We start from the raw sequence: 20,309 nt of genomic DNA on the forward strand, positions 1-20,309 counted from the left end.
GAGTTGTCGAGCAAAGTCGAAAATGTTCATCGCCGAAAAGTGTTTCCAAGATGTTTCGCCACACATGATTTAGAGGTTTTGGAACGTGGCCACGATGGAGGTGTCTCCTAAAGTGCATCATAATTACGGTTTCTGCTAGTAATAATTACGAGTTTTTGTTCTCCTTTCAGCTATTAATTCCCCGGCAAAAATTTGCAAGCCAACCCAAACCAAGTCCGAAACGAATTGAAGGCAAGCAACGCCATCATGGCATAACGACCACTTCAGTAATATTGTATTTAGGAACTCAACTTTGGAGCCATCTTGACCAACGCACACGTCAAAGCTTTAGCCAGGATTTTCTGTTGGTTTGGTGAATTCTCTAGTAAATTCGCGGTCATCCCTGCAAGCTGGCATTGACGCCCCTTTGAGCCAGGATACAGCGTCACATCAGGCGTAGAGCAACGGCGACACTAAGTATTAATAGTATTAAAATAAATAAAATCGCCCTCGTGATTTTTATAACAAAAAATTCTGAATAAAACAATCGTTACATTAATATTTGTGCTATATTGTTTTATTCAGCTTTTGCAAATATTCGAGAACCATAGTTCAACCCTGTCAAAGCCACAACGCTTTGCAGAGGTAAAAACCGAGTCAGCCTGTGGCCCACAGTCAATCCGCCAATTAATTGCCCACCTGCATCATGCTCCGCCGTGTCGTCCTCTCCAGTGCCGTCGCCCGTGCGTCCCGCGTGCAGCTGCGCCACGTAAGCCAGACTCGTGCACTTTTCGCTGACGAGAAGCCTGCTGAAGAAGCCGCCGCTAAGCCCGAGGCCGAGGCTGAGAAGGAGGAGCAGCCGTTGAGTGAGTCGGAAAAGCTGCAAAAGCAAGTGGAGGAGCTCACGACTCAGAATAAGGACATGAACGACCGCTTGTTGCGCGCTCTGGCCGACGCTGAGAATGTGCGCCGCATCTCGCGTGTGGACGTGAACAACGCGCGTGAGTTCGCCATCTCCAAGTTCGCCAAGGCGCTACTGGACGTGTCGGACAACCTGAAGCGTGCCCACGAGAGCATTGACATTCCGGCGCTGGAGCCGGAGAAGCAGTTGGATGCCATTAAGATGTTGCACGAAGGTGTGGTCATGACGGAGCAGCAGCTGCAGAAGGTTTTTCGCGAGTTTAAGATCCACCAGGTGGGAGAAGTGGGAGACAAGTTCGACCCCAATGTCCACGACGCGCTCTTCGAGTACGAGGACGCCACGAAGGAGGCTGGCTCGATTGGACAGCTCATGAAGACGGGTTACCTGCTTAACGACCGGGTCATTCGCCCCGCGCAGGTGGGTGTCGTCAAGGCCCCCAAGGAGCAGTAAAGCTTGCAACCGAGAGTTTTAACGCTCCCACAGTAGAAATACATGTAACGAAACCACACGCTCATCGCTTTGGAGTAAGTTGGCGAAAGCCACTTGCAGCATTATGTTGAATTTTACTTCCCGATGCTAAAATTGCCGGTTAGATATTTACTCTGAATGATACACAACGTTGAAAGGGAAAGAATGATGGTTTGTGGATTCAATCATGCAAACTCTATTCTATTCATTTGTCTATTTGTCTATTATGAACTGACATGCATATACATATGGACGTAAAACCAACTTGCCTTAACTCTTAGCCTGGAGCATCTCGAACCACTGCCGCAGCGAATCCGAGAGGATCTCCGGGAGCATCGCCGACGTCGGTAGCAGCACATAGTACGGGAATGGATAATTCTCCAGATACGGCACCATGCGCACCTTGCCCTTCTCGAACGTCACACTCTGCGTATCCAAGATCGACGTCTGGTTGGTTGCACTCTCGCTTTCGGCTGCTCCTTGGTCCACAATAAGCAGCACAATCAACTGCTGCCGCTCCAATGCCGTCTCAATCAGCTTGCGGATACGCACACGTCCGTCCGAGTCGAAGCGGCCATCAGAGATCAAAAACACGATCTGCGTGAACTCCACGGTGCTGCTGGCAGCCGACGACGACTGCTTGGCCGTCTCAAGGAGTTGCAAGATCGTATCCAGCGTCTGCACCATGTTGGTCTTCTTCTGCTGGAAGCCAAAGCGGCCAATGAGCCGACTACCGGCGTCGTCCGTAAACGGTGTGTCGAAAGCGTGTAGCAATTCCAGATCTTGGCCGAACTTGACCACAGAGAGCTCGCCAACCTCCAGCTGCGTCATACCCTTACACAACGTGGCCAGAGCTTCCAGTGCCAAGCGACCAGCGTGGTTATCTGCCATAGACTCGGAGTCGTCGATCGCCAGCATCACTTGGTACTGACGCTTGGACGGACGTGTACGACGCAGCCAGATCTTGTCCTTGCGGAACTGACTGGCGATGTACGGGATCACCTTGCGCATGTTGATGCGCTTGCCTGTCCGGAAGTCGCCCTCGAGTTTAGCACGAAGCATGGGCTCAAGAACCAGGCGCAGCTGTTCACACAGACGCTGCGAGGCTCCTGCAGTCAACGCAGTGTACTTGGCCCACAGATCGGCGCCACGTTCCTGCTCCGACTGCGATGACCAGTTGGCAATGAACGAGTCCAGTTCGTCACGTAGAGCTGCAACCTCATCAGGCGTGAGTAGTTTGACTGCTCTGGCTTCGACTTCGTCGCCGTCCTGGTCCTGCATGCTGTTGGTCAAGTCCAAGTCGCGTAGTCTCGAGGGAAGAGCGTGGTCAGCCTGCTCGTCAAGAAGTTCATGGTCTCCGCTTTGAGTGGGCTTATCCGGCTTAACGTCCTGCTCATCCATCGTCTGATCTTCTTGTTTCTCGGCATTGTCTTCCACTGCATCCGATTCAGGCTTCGGCTCTTGTTTAACAGGCTTCGAAATGTCTTGTTCCTTCTCCTTAGTCGACTCTTCAGTCTCCTCTTCCTCTTCGTCGACTTCCATGGCGGTAGCTCCGTTGCCAGCGTTTGTCTCTTCTTTCTTGTCGACATTCTCGTCCTCCTCTTCTTCAGAACGAGGCTGGTTCATAATCTGGTTCTCATCCGCAGCAGCCAGCGCATGTTCCACGTCCTCCATCTCATCGTCGTCATCAACAAATTCGGCTGTCGTCATCTCCGCTGCCTTCTCCTGTTTCTCCAAGCTCTTGTTGTCCGATTCCTTCTCTTCCTCAGTACGATCCACCATCTCCACTCGCTTCTTCCAGTGTTCCTGTGCTTCCTGAGCATTCCGGTACGGATTCGGTTCACGACGATCACGGCGTTTCTCGCGAGGACGCTCCTGATCGGGATTGCTGTCGACTTGAGACTGCGGTTTCCACTCCTGCTTGGCGTCCTGGTCGTTACTACTGCTCTGTTTCTGAGCACGACTGCTACTGCTGTCGTCGTTGCTCTGTTCCTGGTCTTGTTCTTGAGCGTTGGCATCCTCCATTTCCTGGTCCTCGGCTTCTTGTTCGTCCGCTTCCAACTCATCCTGACCGTCCTTAGACTGAGTGCCAGCCACTGTAGACGCCGCTTGCTCCTCTTCGGTACTCTCAGGAGTCTCAGTCTGCTCTGCATCTTCCTCCTCCTTCTCCTCAGCTTGCTCAGGCTCGTCTTCCAGCCCGCCGCCACCAAGTTGAACTGCGTTATCGAGTTGCTCTTCTTCATTCTCCTCTTCAGCGTCCTCGTCCTCTTCAGCCCCACCAGTTTCGTCTCCAGTCGCATCATCTTCAGCCATCTCATCGTCCGGATCGTCCAGCTTGTCCATGTCTTCATCCGGATTATCTCCGTCGGCGTCTCCATCCTCGCCGTCATCACCGTCCTTGTCAAGCTGCATGTCCTCGGGGAGTTCGTCTCCGTGCTCTTCCTCAGCTTCCTCCTCACCATGACCTTCCTCCCGCTCCGTCGGATCCACGTCGTGATGGTCTTCGTACTTATCTTCAAAGTCGTCGTTAACCTCCTCCATCTTCTCGTCATCACCGTCATCACCGTCATCACCATCATCGTCTCCACCATCCTCTGCACTCTTATCATCTGACTGATCAGCTTGAGGCTTCTGCTTCTCCTCTTCCTTCTTGTCCGAATTGTCCTTGTCTTCTTCGTCGCCGTCTTTACCACGCACTTCATCCTCCAGTGCCTCACCCTCGACCTTGGAATCTTCTTCAAACTTCTCCTTCTCCTTGTCGATATTCTCTTCATCATCATCCGAGTCCTCGCCCCACATCTTCTCGTCCACGACGTTCTCGTCGTCTTGGTCGAACTCACCCATCTCGCGGTCCAGTTCTTCCTCGTCGTCTTCGTTCTCGTCCTGCTCCTCCTTCTCATCATCCGGAACGTCCTGCATCGTGCCTTCAAAGTCGTTCTGCATCTCCAGCCCCGTATCTTCAGGTTTCTGGTCAGCCGGTGGCTCAGGCTCCTCCTGTTGATCTCCTTGCAAGCCCAGTAGTTGCTCTTCATCTTCAATCTCATTGCTCACGTCCTTCTTGCCTTCGCCTTCGCCCATTCCCGTGCCTTCCACGTCGTCCTGGAACTGCATCTTGCCTGCTCCTCCGTCTCCTTCTTCGTCGTTCTTCTCCTCATCCGTTCGACAGAAACCGTGCTGGAACAAGTTCCGGAAGATACGTACCAACACAAAGTCCAGCTTCATCACACTCTTGTGCGCCACTAAGAAGTCCACAAGCAGTTGGCGACTGATGCCGCGCACATCGATGAGACTCGGCTCGAAACGTTCCAGAAGCGACAAGGAGGCCACAAACACGCGCCGCCACTGCTCCGACTGCGTGCTAGTGAACTTAGTGTACTGAATCTGCAGTAGCTCCAACAGCTTAGCAAGTTGCGAGGCAATGTGGTTCACACGCGAGTCCTTGACCATCGTTGACAGCGTTGCAAGCTGATCACGAAGCGACTGGATCTCGCTCTCGTCTTCGCTTTGAGTGGACATTGAAGCAGCTTCCTTGGAAATCTTCGTCAAGTCTTGGATCGACACCAGCACAGTCTCCACCATCTTGTCGTACTGCTCGCTGAAAGTTGCCAATGCCTGCGCACTCTCCAGTTCATGGCCCGCACTGTACGCGAAGTCACTGGTCTCATTCACAGTCTGTTCAAACTTGGCGTCATCACGAATAATGCACGTGTACTCGGTCAGGAAATCTCCCAGGCAGTTAGACGTCGTTACCGCGCCAAATGCCGACGAAATAGACAGCAGAAGACTCTTGATCTCACCGAAGCGAGCAGTGTTAGTCTTCAGCACGTTGATCGCCACAGGCAGCTTCTGCGTTTCTGCGCCATCTTGCGAAATGACCGGGGACACACCATACACGCGCTTCGACGGTCGCGCAAAAGCCACAATAGCCGCATCACCACCTGCGTCCTCGCTAGCGTTCACAGCACGGTGAGGAATCGCAGGCACACCGAGAGACTGGGTCAGCCCAACACTTTGTGTGAACTCGTCCTGAATAGCATCACAACGCTCGAAAATACGCTGGAAGTGTTGACGAACTTCTGCCACGATAGCTGTCGTCTCTGGCAACTGCTGTAGAATCTGTAACACCGAGATCTCGAGCTCGCGAAGAGAATGACGCAATGAAACGACGGAGGTCTGCTGGAACGACTGCCACTTGCTCGCTGTCTTGGAGTCGACAGCGCTGCTAGATGCCAGATAGCTCAGCTTGAACTCCTTCATCAGCTTCAACGTGGTTAATCCGTCGACAAGCTTCTCGTGACTGAGTGAGACGGCGTGCAGGATTTGTCGCTGCTGCAGCATCGTGAACAGCATATTCTCCGCGTAACCACTCATCCGTTCGGTCTCGCTGGTTGACAGATCGTGCGAAAAGCTCGTCACTGCAGTGTATCGCAGTGAAGCCAGTTGGCCCAGGAATCGGTAGTAATATCCGTCAGCACGCTGCCACAGCCACATCGGCGAGTTCTTCGTTGAAACTTCTTCCGTAACCTCGACTTGCTGCACACCTCCAACACGTTTGCTCTTCTTCTTGCTCTGCTTCTTCTTACTCTTTAGTCCACGAGCATTGGGCAAACTCTCGGGATCAAGAGCTGCTTCCAATTGGTCAACGTGAAGACAGTTCTCGACATCAGGCACGTCCAACTCGAACAATTGCTGGATCTGCTGTTGCTCTGCAGGCAGCTGTAGTCGGTGGTAGGCCATACCCTGGGTCTTCAATTCACTGAGCAAGTCAATAAGAGCTTTCTTCTTCGCACCCTTCGGTAGTCCCGTAGCGTGTTGGAGCTTGAACATGCGGTAAAAGATGGTCTCGCAGAGATCTTCACACAGTTCACGCACTTGTTGGCGGCGTTCCACTTGCTCGTGCGACAGAATGTGCTTCTGCGTGTACTTGGCAATGCGCTTTGACAGCGTCGGGAGCTTCTCCACATATGAAGACTGGTCAAACATTGCAGCGCCTTCACTTGCTTGGCTTTCGACAGACGGCACAGTTGTGTGAATCAGTCGCAACACAGGAGGCCTCTCAGACTCCTGCACTTCCTCGTTCGATGTCTTGGGTTTAGTCTTCACGTCCTCAGTTTCTCCATCTGCAGACTTCTCCTGTTCGCTCTTCTCCTCTTGTTCAGCATCCTTTGGAACCACAACGCTGTCATCCAGACCTGCCAGCTCCGCCTTCGTAGTGTGAATGCCAACAAAACCGCCTTCCTTCGTGATGCCGCTGTCCGTTGAACCGTCGATTACAGTCTGCATGGACACAGTGAGCACAGCGTCGTAGTCTCGCACGAACTTCATCAACTTGCGGTGCGATTTCTCAGCAGATTCAGCGAGCGAGTAGTACGTCTGTTCATCCCATCGACAGATCTTGACGAACTCGACCAGTTTACGTTGGATCGGAGCCTTGAGACCGCTCCACTGACGCTCCAAGTAGCCCAAATGTTGCGCGTAGTATCTGTACAAATGGTACAGCATGTTGGCCAACGCGTACTTGGACGACTTTCCGGCAAAGTCGATCGATGAACCCTGTCGTTCAGAAGGACTCCAAAGTTCCATGAACAATTGAGCACAGAACGAGTACACTACCAGCAATCGAGTCTCGTACTGTCCGATCGGACACGACCGAATGTACGCGTCAAGCGTCTCGAACAACCTGGTCATAAACTCCCTCTGCTTCTCCAGACTCTCTCTTGCCGCATCGCTTAGAGCTTGAATTCCAGCTCTGTTCTCTTGAAGTGGAGTAAACAGCCACTTCGAGAGATGATTCAGGTGCAGCCACTGCAGATTTTGAGGGCTAGCACTGTTCTCGACGTCAACCATAGCAGCATCCGATTCGAACTGCGCTGTCAGAAGCGAGTACATGTTGATCCACGTCTTCTGCGCGGTGAAGCGATGCTGCTTCTCTTTGACGTAGAGCAGATGCGGCCAAGAGTACAGTTCCAACTTTCTCCATCGCGTCACCAAAGCTGAAAGAGCGCTGAGCTCGTCACTAATCGAGTACGCACGTGCAGCATACATCTCCCATTCTTGCGCCTTCCGCAGCAACAGCTCAACGCCAGTCAGCGTGCGAACCAGCGGAGAACTGATCTCAAAGTTGCGGATACGATCAGCAATCAGCACGATCTGCTGCAGGATAGCGTGGTCAGGCCATTGAGCCAAGAGCGACTGCACCTTGACCAACAAGCGCTGCAACGGCTCAGCAACCAGCACAACTTCCTTAACCAGCGGGTCACGATGGAAGTCGATTCCTCGGATGTATTCACTATTGAGTGCCTGGAACGATGGCACCGCACCCTTCTTCGTTCCCACACTGCCAAGGCGAGCTTGGACCAGCGAGGCAGCCAGAACTCCAGATGATGCCACGGAGTTTTCAATCGTATTGGAAGCCGTCGCATTCAACGACTTGCGTAGCTTCACAGCAAGAGAAAAAGCTCGCGCGAACGTACTGACAATCTCGTCCTTGGTGATTGCGATCTCAGAGTTCGCAGTCTCGGCGTACAACTTGACGTGAGTCTCGCACAGACGCTGCATAATTCGGTCTGTGATCAGCACATCCAAGTCTCCCGTTGTTGACAGACCAGATCCATCCGTACCAGCAGCTGCTTGCTCCGGACTCAGGAAAGCTTGGAAGTCACGGGTACTGTAGTCCGGGAACTGATCGCGATACTCCTTCTCCAGCAGCTCCTCCTCGGTCTCCAGATCCAGCTGACGTACTTTGTATTTGAAGAGCTCTTCTTCCTCCTTTCGTTTCTGCTCTTCGCGCTCTTTCTGCTCTTGCCACTTGGCCAAAAACAAGTCAAAGAGAGTCTTGCTGCTTTCAAGCGCAGTATCAACCGCAGTGGAGTCCAGCGCACGGTTCGTACGGGACGTCGTCAGTGTCTCGCGGAAAAGGAATTCCATCTTCGCCAACGCCACGTCCAGCAGAGCCACCTCAGCCTTCCGCTTGTTCGACACCCCAGCACCGAATAGTATCGGTGTCGCTTGTGTTCCCACAGTCTTCAACATTAACTGGATTCCATGCCAAGACTGATCCACCGAGTTCACGTTCAAGGATGACGGGAACTGCACGAGAGAGAGCGCCAACGTCTCCTTTTGTTGCTGCTTCAGAGAGGTTTCCTGGATCTGCTGATAGAGCGACCACGTCATCAGTGCAACACCCTCCTTCACACAGTAAATCGCCGCAACAACAGGCTCCAGAATATCTCGGAAACACTCGCCAAACTTCTTCGACAGTTGAGCAACAAAGCTCTCCGACGTCTGCTGGAACATGTCGAGCTCGCGCAAGAGCTCGCGCTTCCGCTGCTGCGACGACTTGGATGATCGAACTGTGGAAAGCAACGCTGACAGCTTCTCGATCGGCATCACCGTTGTGTTGAAACGCAGAAGATCGCGGAACAGTTCTCCGAACACAGAGGCTGCCACAGGCTGCATACCAAACCCACTCGGGTCAATGGCACTGCCGTCAGTGTGGCGTTTGCTCGGCTGGTAACGCTGGATAGCATACGCGGATACTTCCATCACCTGGCTGTACAGTTCACTCAGTGAGCGATCAGCATTCTCCACAGCCGTCACTGAAGCTGCAGGTGAAGGATTCAGTCGATGAATTGATGAGTTCGCTGCATCCTGCATCGTCAGCATTGCCAAGCGGTTCAGCAAGTTCTCCTTCTTCACCAGTGGCTTGGTAACAGGATCCACCGGCGAGGATGGAAGGAGCAGCGCAAAGCGCCACAATCCCAGCATAACCATACTCTCTCCAAGTGCACTTCGGCTTCCACTGTGTTGTTCCTTTGCTGCCTTAGTTAAAGACGTCATCAGCGGCACCACAAGTGTGTCAATTAGCGTCGAAAACGTGTTGTCGCTGGAAGTTCGTAACGCCTTGAGCAATGTTGCTTGGGTCTTGCCGTCAAACGTCTGAGACGTATGTGCAAACTGGAGAAGGAGGGGCTGAATCTCCTCCCACTGCGCAGACGGGAATGATGATTCAAAGGCAAGCACAGTGGCCACGAATAGCTCACTCACATACGAGATACTTGTGCTCAATATCATCTTTCCTGCTTGGGTCTGTTCCGATGCGAAGTGGCTCTTGATTTTCTCCAACCGAGCAGCACGCATCTGTGCCTCGCTGGTAGGACACATGGACTCTTCCAGATCCACTTCTGCGATGCTTTTCAGTACAACTGCACTCTGGACGGCTTGGAACAAACGTGGGTAGCCTGCAACGACCTGAGAATGATCAGCAACTTCAGTACTCGTAGCAGGGACGCGCTTGTTAGCCTTCTTCAACTTCCGTCGAGTGTCGAATATCTCCAGCGAGATAAGATCCACTTGGTTGAAGCTGTTGCAACGCAAGAACTCGTGGAAGCCAAACAACACGCCATTCAAGTGTGTCTGAACCACAGAAACGAATCTTTCCAGTTCTGTCTTTTGTTCCTCTTGGGTCTTGCTGGTGATTTCCAGAGACACAAACTTGTGTCCACACCACAAAATGTCTTGGTAGGCATAAAAGCAAGCAGGATCACGCAGTCCGAGGCGCAGGAGTTCTTCAACGATGCCTTCCAGCAAGTTCAGCACGTCCGAGACAGCCTTCACAACCTCCTTGTATCTCGTTTGAGACAAATCGCTCCTGCACAGGCGATACATGTTCAGCACGTGCACAAGCTTCGTGATCGCCTGGAGCTCTTGACGAGCTAGAGCGTGTTCAAGCAATGGACTCAGTTGGAACGTTACCATACGCTCCATCAACAGCGCACTCCCCTTCATGTCGAACAGCAGAATGGGTGCATCCTTGCCGATACGACTATCCTCTTCGCTCAGTAGATCCACGTGGCTGTCGACGTTGTCCTCAATCTCACTCAGATACAACGTCTTCTTCGAGATAAGCTCCGTCATCTCCGACTGCTTGTCTTGCAGCTTCTTCAGCAGCACACTTGGAAGCTTGAACAGCTCCTCCGCCATGAGCGCATGTGGCCGCTTACTTGTAGATGTACTGTCCTTCTTGCCGCGCGTTTGCTCCTGAGCGAGGTACGAGAACGCACACAGCGCATGTAACACTTCCTTGCGAGTGTCGACATCCACGTAAAACAGCGAAGACACGTCCAGTTTGCCGCTCTTCATGGCAGCTTCCATTGAAGCCACCCCACCAAAGAGCAGCGCCAATACATCAACTCTGCCGTCCGTAGGGCCCCCAGCAGCGCCGACAGACAGAGCTGAGAAGGACGTCGAGTTGACTTGCATAAACGTCTTGGATAGTCGGTTCAGCAGATACTCAGCCTTCCACAGGTCAGCATTATTCGGAAGCAGCGAGTGCCCTCCCTTCTTCCACAACACGTTCTTCCTTGACTCGCAGCCGATGAGTTTCTCGATCGTAGCCTGCATGCGCTCGGACATATCCACCACGTTATTCCACTGAGACGTCCACGCGAATGAGTGTTGCGCAATAAGCTTCCCAAATCGCAACAGCGACTTCTTCAACCACTGCCAGTGGATCAGGAAGTGTGTCCACTCGAAGACCTGCATTCGCAACTGGATCGAAAACTCAAAGCGGTCCCGCACCACAGTTTGAACAGCTTCGAAGAATTCTGGATTCATCGTCACACTGGAAGAGTCTCCAAAGAACGCTGACAGAAACATATCAAACGTGTTCAGGAGCGGGTGAACCAAGAACGTCAGCTCGTTATCGACGTTGGAACGGTCAGCATGGTACTTGTGCACAGCATAGGACTGTTGCAGCACTGACAGCTTGTCCAGTCGACGAGAGTCTCGCTTGCGCTTCTGCTTGCTGTCCTTCGAAGCGAACAGAGCGTCCACTTCGCGATATTGTTCCTGCTCGCAGAATCTTAGCCACTCCACACCGTCAAGTAATTCCAGCTGTCGCTGAGCGATGAGCATCGAATCCCACGCAGCTTCAATCTCGATCTTCTTGTCCGGAGTATTGACACTGCGTTCAGCAACAAGAGATTGCAAGCGCAAAAAGGCTGCATGGTTCGTAGCTAGATACACCGGCGTCGGAGGCAAGGCAGGGTTGTCAAGCAAGCTCGTCAGTCGCCGTGCAGTCTCGTCGATCTTTCGAGAGATGTCCGTGTACAAGTCGTTCTTCGTCATCGACTGGAGGAAGCGTGCAAGTAACTCAACCGACTGCAACGTACTTGCATTGCCAACTCCACGAGCAATCTTCTCCAGTGCGAATAAAAGACGATCCGCTGTCATTGAGCCGATGTTTGCGACGCTGCCGCATGTACTCGCCACCTCAACAATCCGACGCAATGCGAACGGGGCCAGTGTTACCGCCAGCGGCGACTTGACGTCCTGAAGCCCTAAGAACTGTTTCGACGACAGGTGCTCACACGCTTCCTTCAGAGCCAACTGGGAGTAGCTAGTCTGTTCGCCCTTGCACCGCAAGGCAACACTGTTCAACCACGTATCAGTATTACTGTCTCCTTCCGTAGGTGAGCCCTTAACGATCTTCACATCAGCAGCAAGCCAACTCAGCTGCAAATCGTCCGCGTCACTACTCTCGGACGTCAGTGCAGAGAGCACGAGGTGTTCAAGGTACGCAACGTCGCGCTGCAGCACGAAGCTTTCGCTCTGCTGACACAAGACAAAAGTCGAGGGTGATGCAATCATCGGGAGCACACGCTGGTGTTGCGAATTTTGCTGCGAAGTTTGGAAAGCGTTGACGAATAACTCGAGCATATCTTGGCTCAGATCAAGCTGAGCGAGCAAACCGTCGCCATACACACGTCGGAAAGACTCGGCGATCGCGTTCAGAGGCTGAACTCCACGTGAAAGCTCAGCTGATGCCAGCAATGACCAGTTCTCCAAGTGTCGACGATTAATACGACCGTATTTCGAGCCTGCCATGAACTCCCCAAGCTTGTTTACCACACGTTCATGAGCAGATTGGAAAGCTCGAGACAGAGCAAAGCCAGGGATTCCACACGCCAAAGAGATTTTGATCAGGTCTAGTCTCGGAGCATCTTCATCCGCCAGCGCAATCTCAACGCACCGGTTTCGCATGGCACGAGACACCTCACCGTACTGTGGATCCATGGCCAAGAACATTCGGAAGTTCTTGTGAGGCTTAATCACACGCAGCTTGCCGTTGATGATGCCGCACTCATTGATCAGCATTTCACCGCCAGTCTCCATAAGCGAATTCAATCGATCCAGTACCGACGAGCTGCAAAAGTTGACGTTGTCCAGTAGCACCCACTCGCCCTTCTCCATCGCTTGAATCAACGTTCCATCGACCCATTCAAAGCAACTGGCAATGGAGTTGGACTTACTGAGCTGCACCACGTTGTCAATTTCATTCGACAGGTCAGAAAGCAGCGACAGACTTTCGTCCTTTTCAGTTTTCTGGAGCATGGCGACAACGTCCCGCATCAAGTCGACAACGACCTCATCCAGTTGGCCCTTCGGTAGCTTCTTCGCTTTGTGTTTCTTGCCGCCACCATGAGATACATTCTCGCTGTAGTACTTCTCTCGTGTGGTCAGAGCCCACCATGTGCTGCTGAGACGGTTAGCCTTCTTCAAAATCGCAGTTCTCTTCTTCTGAGTAACACCGGCCGATGCAGATGACAACATCAGTTGCTGAAGCACCTTCTCGTACACAAGTTGAATCTTGTGCTTGATGTCCCGCAGCTTCCGTCCAACATCCACTTGCTCAAAGCATCCCAGCAGTTCCGTCGCGTCTGTCCCTGCACTCATACCCAGTTCGTGTAGCGTATTACCGCTCAAAGCTGCCAGCAGACGGACCGAGGAGGTTTTGCCGCTTGCTGGTGATCCAACGAGAAGAGCAGGCCACGACATGTTCACGCAGTGCGCTAACGCTTCCATTGGCTTCAGCAAAAAGTTGAAAAGTGGCGGAGCAACACGGCCAATTGGCATATCCTGCCGCCGTTCGAGCAATGCACTGCCGATCTCAACGAAATCTGCCGACATGCGAAGCGAAACAGCACTCAGATCCATCGGCCTTACTCCAAAGAACTCCTCAAAGCGACGAGAAATCAGCTCCCGGTCGCGAGCTGAGCGCATTCTCTCGACGTAAATGAAACTAACGTAGTAGCTCAAGGCCTGAAGTTGGTGCTCAGCATTGTCTGCCAATTGCACTTGCTGCTTAAGCAGGTCACAGAATCGGAACACATCGCGCAAATTGAACTCCCAGGGAGCACCAAGACGGCCGTACTTGCAGCTCACCATCGTGTCTTCGTGCACTGCGCGGTTAAAACCGATTATCCGCTCCAGTAACGTTTTTCCAGATAACGCAGCGTCACTCATGTCCGCTTCTTCCACTGAACAATGCAGCGTAGGGTACATTGAGCTCGCAATGTGGATAAGATCCTGCTCATGCAGAGTTTCAACGAAGACTCGGGTGAATCGATTCAAGAACGACTTGGGCAGTCCCTTACGACCACCACCTTGACGAAGCGGGTTCTGCGCAGCGAACACACGGAAAGTTGGCGGGCACTCGAACTCTCTGTCCAGCTCCGGGATGTACACACTGCCTCGGTGATCCAGACACGAGTTCAAACCTTCCAAAACAGACTGCGACGCCAAGTTAAGTTCGTCAAGTAACACCCAGTCGCCTGCCTTCAAAGCACGTAAGAACACGCCGTCGCACCACTCGAACATGCCGCTAGAGCTCCCACCATTCGTATGTTTGCCGTCCTTGTCATCCACGTTGTCGTCCGGAGATGACGCAGCAGGAAGATCAGAGCCAAAGAGATCGGAAATATCCGTTTGCTCCGACAGATTGATACGTACAAGGCGATGTCCAGACGCTGCTGCCAACGCGCTGATCAAGCTGGTCTTGCCGACACCTGGAGATCCTTCCAAAATGATCGGACGACTGACTTGCATAGCACGCAACACGCGGTACAGATTGGACATCGTCGTTGGGGCCTTCAACGAGAATGCAGGCTTTCTTCGAACAGGATCGGGTCCACGAGGGATCAGGAATGGACTAATGCCAAACTTCCCCTCTGCAGTCTCCTCTGAAGCGAAGGAGTTCAACTGGTCAATGCTGTTATCGACAGACAACGTCGTGACATTCAGCGAGTCGATCACCTTTTGCTTGACCAGGTGGTCCTCATCTGGCACCAAAGCCAGCAAGTAGCGATACGCCTCCTCTCTCGCCTTCAAGGCCGTGTGCAGTGCCTTGTCCGAGCCAAGGCCAAGACCATCCAAAATTGACAAGGCTGCACCTTGCACAAACGCTGTCCACGCTGTCACTTTTACCGATGAGCCGACCTCCTGTTTCTTCACGACGGATGTGATGAAGTTGATCCAGCTGAGAATGTCACGTAACGTCACAGCTCCGCATCCACCAAAACCACCGTTTGCCTCGTTGAAAGTCTTGACGAAACCCAGGATAGGGTCACACAACGACGCTAACTCATCCATTGCCGCTGGTGGGATAGTGCGAGGCACCGAAACAATTCCACGAGGTCCAACTAATCTGTCGCGAATGATCGTGGCGATATCGTCCAAGTCCGAGATTGCTGGCACCCAGATCTCGGTGAAACGGTTGCGCAGAGCAGGAGACAATTCGCGCTTACCGAAATCACCACCAGGGTTCATCGTTGCCATCACACGCCACTTCGAGTGAGCTACAATCTCTTCCACTTGGTCTCCACCCTTCTCGGCTAGCAGCAGCGTACGCGACGGCTCCAGGACACTGTTCAGACGTTCAAGCACAGCATCTTCGGCAAGATTCACCTCATCGATCAGAATCAAATCGCCATTCTTCATGGACTCCACCAGAGGACCGTCCGCCCACTCGAAGATGGACTGGAATCGACGCTTCAGCAGGTCAATTTGCTCAACAAGTTCCTTCTGGGGTATTGAATCACCACTCACAACACCACCACGAACATTTTCGTACTTGGCCAGCAACGCACTAACACCCAATGACTTGACTTCTGCTCGGCGCTTCTCGATCTCCTGTTCATCGATACATCCGTCACTCAGCGCAAAGAATCTCACAAGCGCTTCTTCCAACTCGTGTGCGGTTTTCTCTTTTCCTCGCACAGGACGCAAGCAACCGAGGAAATCCGACGTCTCAGTATGCTGGTGACAGTTCAAAATGTGAAGAGGCTGTGAGAACAGCAGCGAGTACAACTGGCAGACCGTAGTCTTGCCACAACCAGTTTCTCCAACCAGAAGCACAGGCTCCTCATTCTGCAAACAGCGTCCAACAAGAGCAAAAAGTCTTCGCAGTGACTTGGTCACACTGATCTTTTCCAAACCTGCTGCATTGCCTGCTGACTTGGACTCACCGTTGCTGGACTTGCCGGTGGCGGTTTCTTCAATAGCCTGCTCCACCATCGCTTGGACACGTTCAAACTGTTCCTTGGTGCCCCACACTGTCTCCTGTTCAATCTCTCCGTTCTCGTTCAGCAGATTTGACTCGCGGGGCTTGCCGCTGTAGTACAGAGCATCCAGGTCGATCTTGACGTTGCACTTCTTCTCCAGCACTTGTTTGACCACTTCCTTCTCCTCATCCTTCCGCAACCGCTCGGCCAGCAAACAGTATCCTTCCTCTGCTAGAGCCTGTTTAGTCGCCGGTCGACGTTCGGCCCAACGAAGCAAGTCACGGGTAGTGATGAAGCCCGATTTACCAGCGAAGACTGACGACTGCTGCCGAACGAGCTGCAGTTGCCGCATGATGTCAATCAAAATGGCACAATACGACGGGGGCAGCGAACTGCGCTCCTGCAAAATCGTCTGAAGCTCGCTAGACGCCACTTCATCCACTTGGATCTCCAGGAATCGATTCCGGAACGCGCGAGAAAGCACCTTTCTGCCTCCGTAGAGTCCTGGCGGGTTTTGCGTCGCGAACAACATGAACTTCGGATGAGGCTTCACTGTCTCTTGCGTTTCGGGTAGGAACAGCTCGCGGTTGTCATCCAGAAGACGATTAAGAGCCTCCAAAACTTCAGACGGAGCCAGATTCAACTCGTCCAGGATGACCCACCAACCCTTACGAACAGCCTCCACCAGCACACCTTCCTTGAACGTTAGCTTGCCATTGGAATCCGAGACGTAGCTTCCCAGATACTCCTGGATGTCCGTATGCTCGTGGTTGTTAATACGCACACACTTTTGTCCAATGCGTGCAGCCAGATACCCGATCAGCGACGTCTTACCAGCAGACGTGGGGCCTTGCAGCAGCACGGGATACTTGCCGATTAAAGCTGCACGTGACACGTGACGCAGATTCTCTTCTACTGACTTCGTAAGTACAAATTTCCGTCGAGAAGTCACCGGGTTTGGTAGTGAATCGTCCCTCGGATCTTGGAACTCACCCTTTTGGACCCAGTACGAGCTCACCAACACAAACTCATTCGTCCTCTTCGAGCCACCAGGACAGGGTGGTGAGCGTTTAAGCTCCTTCGCCTTGATCGTCTTTGCGAATGTGTTCTTGATGAGTTTCTCGAGATACTGACGCGATTCCATCTCAAGTTGTGTACAGAAACTCGAGCAGAAACCTTCGAACATCGCGCGAGATGTGCCATAGCCTCGCTGAATCAAAATGCGCGTGATATGCAGTGCCTGACTCAACGTTCGCAACGAGTAGCGGGGTTTGTGGCGGGCCCCATCGCTCAATCGCAGCTCCGCTTGCTTTCTTGCCTCCAGGTAGAATTCAACCGTCTCTGGTATCAGAGCGCCGGAGATCTCCTTGAACTGGTGGTGGACAACCATCTGCAAGTCTGAAGGATCCACGCACTCATCAACGTAGATCTCCGTGAATCTATTGCGGAGAGAAGGGGGCAGGTCCTTCTTACCGACGTCAGTTGACGGATTCATAGCACCAAAGAGACGAAAGTTCGGATGCGGGCGGATGATCTCGACATCTCCGCGCTCTGTGAGAGAAAAGGCACTCGTCTCATGCTCCAGCAACGTACTAATGCGCTCCAGCGTATCAGATGATGCAAGATTGATCTCATCGAGCAGCACCCAATGACCTTCTCGCAGCGCTTTGACTAGAACACCCTCCACAAACGAAAATGCAAAGTGCGACTCCGCCTGCTCCTTCTGCCGTTCGAATCGCACCAGCTCAGCCTCAAAAGTATCCCATCGGTTCACCAAAACACTCGTCGAAGTGCCGGCTGCCGACATCTTATTACTCCCACCACTTTCTGACTCCGTTACGTCACGGTCAGCACCACTGCTGCCCTGGAGCTTGGACGTGGCCATTTGGATGGCTTTCCGCATGCCTTTTACAAGTTTCTTCCAGTCCTTGTGCTCCAGTGCTATCCGAACCACGTTGAGAAAGCCAGCGTTGCTCTTCTGCGAAAACGTAGCTGTAAACAGATCCACAAAGTCTATGTACAATGGCCGGGCGAGCAGGTGAATCTCCACAGGCTTGAAACCTCCCACGAGATCGGAACTATCGCTTTGGATATTCAGATTTTGCACTACCAGACGCTGCCCCATAGCCGCTGCCATGTGCTGAATGATTGTCGTCTTACCGCAACCAGTCTCACCGATAAGCAACGCTGGTTCACAGGTCGCTACAATAGCAGCCATCTTCTCCAGCAAACGCAGCACGTGCCCAGTCATCACCACAGAACTCGTAGCAGGCTTGTCACCTTGCTCAAGCTGAGCCTGTTGTGACAGCGTCGGCAGGTGAACGCGTCCAAATTCTACTTCATGTGTGCTGAATGTAACGTGAGGTTTATGCTGCTCCAGGTAGTACTCAATTTTCTCGGACTGCACGTCCCAAATCGCCGCCAGCGCACAAGCCGAGTGTAAGCGGGTCTTCGCGTCTCGAATACCGGCACAGAACACATCCAAAGCTTCCACCACAATGCGCATACGCTCGTCCTCAGTAATATAATCATGACCAGAAGATGAGTTATCACCCGTAGCACCAGCAGCGTAGTAACAGAACCGATAGATACGCTTACACCACTTCAGCAAGTCACGTAGACAAAAATCGCGCCCGTAGTTCCGCCTTGTCTCCTTCCAGAGCTGTGCAGAACCACCGATCTCTTCGCTCGTGTTGCCAGAAACGGCGTTGTACGTGGTCATCATCTTGGACACGACCTGTTGCGGGATCTTCGTGAACCGAGTCAGCATGATCTGCTCAATCTCGCTATCTGCAAGTGGTGCAACGCCGACGCTCGTCCAGACAGACTCCTGAAACCCCTTAGGCATTTGGTGTCCGTGCGTCGTCGTACCAAAAATCTGGAAGTTCGAGTGTGCCACCAGCAGTTCACCACGACCAGGGAGAACCATTTCGCGCGTTTCAAGCAGCGGCATGAGCGCTGCAAGCACCTCGAATGGTGCACGATCAATATCCTCGATAACGACCCACCGGCCAGCAAGCACAGCAGTTGTAAGTGCGCCAGGCTGCCACGCAAATTCGCCTGGCACATCTGTGCACACATACGACCCCAACAGCGTCTTGCTATCTATCTGGTCGTCCAAATGCAGCTCCACCATGTCACTGTTGCCCGACAGCCGAGCAAGTTCTCGAATCGTAGCAGTCTTGCCGCATCCACCTGGACCTGCCACCAAGATCGGACGCTTCAGACCAAGCGCAATAGCCAGCGACTGCAAGTTCCGCTTGGTTGATGGCGTGGGTACCAGTGGTTCGGTGGCTATCGAAGATTCCTCTGACTCGTGGCGTTGCTGGTGCAGCTTGCTTGTCGGGACGACCACGCCGAAAATGTTCTGAAGTGAATCATGGAAGGGCACGGGCTGTGTCTGTGCGACTTCATTCGCATCCTGTTGCTGGTATACACTCAGTTCAATAAGCTGTTCCTGTCGAGTTGCGTCCTCGCTGTGCAGCTCCAGCTCAATCTGCCGCACAGCCGGACTGTTTCCACTCACAGCGGCGTCCTCACCAACCTTCAATCCATCGAGAAAAGTGTTTCTCTGGGCATTGCTCATCTTCAATACCAAAGCTGTGGCACGCGCTGCATACCATCGCACGTGCACGTCGTCGTGGAAACTGAGCGGGAAGAACGATGTCCAGTTCCAGAGCGCTGTGAGCTCCGTGGGTCTCGCTCTCAGCAGCTGGAAGGCCGTCTTGGCGATACGACGCAGTCTGACGAGCGTCTCGTCACTCTGTTGCTTCTGCGTGGCCACGACGTCCGCAAATGCGAAGAAGCATGGCGCCGTCTCGAAGTATTGTTGCACTAAAGTGCTCGTGGCCGGCAGGTAGGTCAATAGTTCGGCCAGAGTGGCAACCAGGAGCTCACTGCGCTTCATACTGTCAGCGCATTCGCTGTACTGTTGCTGTTGTTGCTCATATAGCGGGAGCGCCGGATCAGTGAGCCGCACCATCATGTCCAGCAAGAATGGCCGTAGGTGCTTCACGATCAGGACGCGTAGTTCGGCGTGAGCAAGGCACGAAGCCAGCGCCTGCAGCTGCGTGCGAGCCACAGAGTGGTGGTCATGCTCTTCGACTGTAGGAATAGATGTCGCTAGCGCTTGAAGAGCAGGGTGCGTCTTCAGTGCGTTGGTGGTGCTCACAGCGGCCAGAAGCTGCTGTACACCGGTATGTAGGCGGCCGACACTCACCAATTGCTGCTCCTGCGCGTCGTTGACGCTGGCAACGTCTGCTTCGCGTCGCGCTTCATGTCCGTCCACGTCAGCCATTCGAGTGTGCGTGTGCAGAATGAGTGAATGTCACTTCGTCTGCTGCTACCGTGAAACGGTGTGAACACCAGTGCGGATGATTGAAGCGACACAAACAATTGACTCGCCAAGACCAACCAAAACTTACGTGGTGTGCAGTACATAGAATCAGTATACATGTATACAACACGTAGCCATTTCTAACGGCAACAAGAAATGAACTGCTTTCGATTTTCTCTGTTATTTTTTTAAAAAAAATACTAATGCCGTGCGTTGCCCGGGAAACTCTGGATATTTTTTGCGTTAAAATAAAAAAAATGAT

The 20,309-nt window shown here is 52.8% G+C and overlaps 2 protein-coding genes across 2 annotated transcripts; one reads left to right on the forward strand and one right to left on the reverse strand.

The window, feature by feature from the left end:
• The first annotated feature begins 621 nt into the window (after window positions 1-621).
• PPTG_12394 (hypothetical protein) lies at window positions 622-1,531 on the forward strand. The gene has a single exon (XM_008908404.1). It carries the CDS (start codon window positions 686-688, stop codon window positions 1,349-1,351), a length of 666 nt encoding a protein of 221 aa, XP_008906652.1. The 5' UTR covers window positions 622-685; the 3' UTR covers window positions 1,352-1,531.
• Window positions 1,524-20,094, reverse strand: PPTG_12395 (hypothetical protein). Its single transcript, XM_008908405.1, has one exon. The coding sequence runs from the start codon at window positions 20,006-20,008 to the stop codon at window positions 1,640-1,642; it is 18,369 nt and encodes a 6,122-aa protein (XP_008906653.1). The 5' UTR covers window positions 20,009-20,094; the 3' UTR covers window positions 1,524-1,639.
• Window positions 20,095-20,309: the final 215 nt, after the last annotated feature.

This window comes from Phytophthora parasitica (assembly GCF_000247585.1).
Source record: "Phytophthora parasitica INRA-310 unplaced genomic scaffold supercont2.30, whole genome shotgun sequence".
In the NCBI taxonomy this organism is placed as follows: domain Eukaryota; phylum Oomycota; class Peronosporomycetes; order Peronosporales; family Peronosporaceae; genus Phytophthora; species Phytophthora nicotianae.

Excerpts from the sequence above, each read along its gene's own strand:
- PPTG_12394 (XM_008908404.1), top strand. The coding sequence starts at position 686 with ATGCTCCGCCGTGTCGTCCTCTCCAGTGCCGTCGCCCGTGCGTCCCGC.
- PPTG_12395 (XM_008908405.1), bottom strand. The coding sequence starts at position 20,008 with ATGGCTGACGTGGACGGACATGAAGCGCGACGCGAAGCAGACGTTGCC.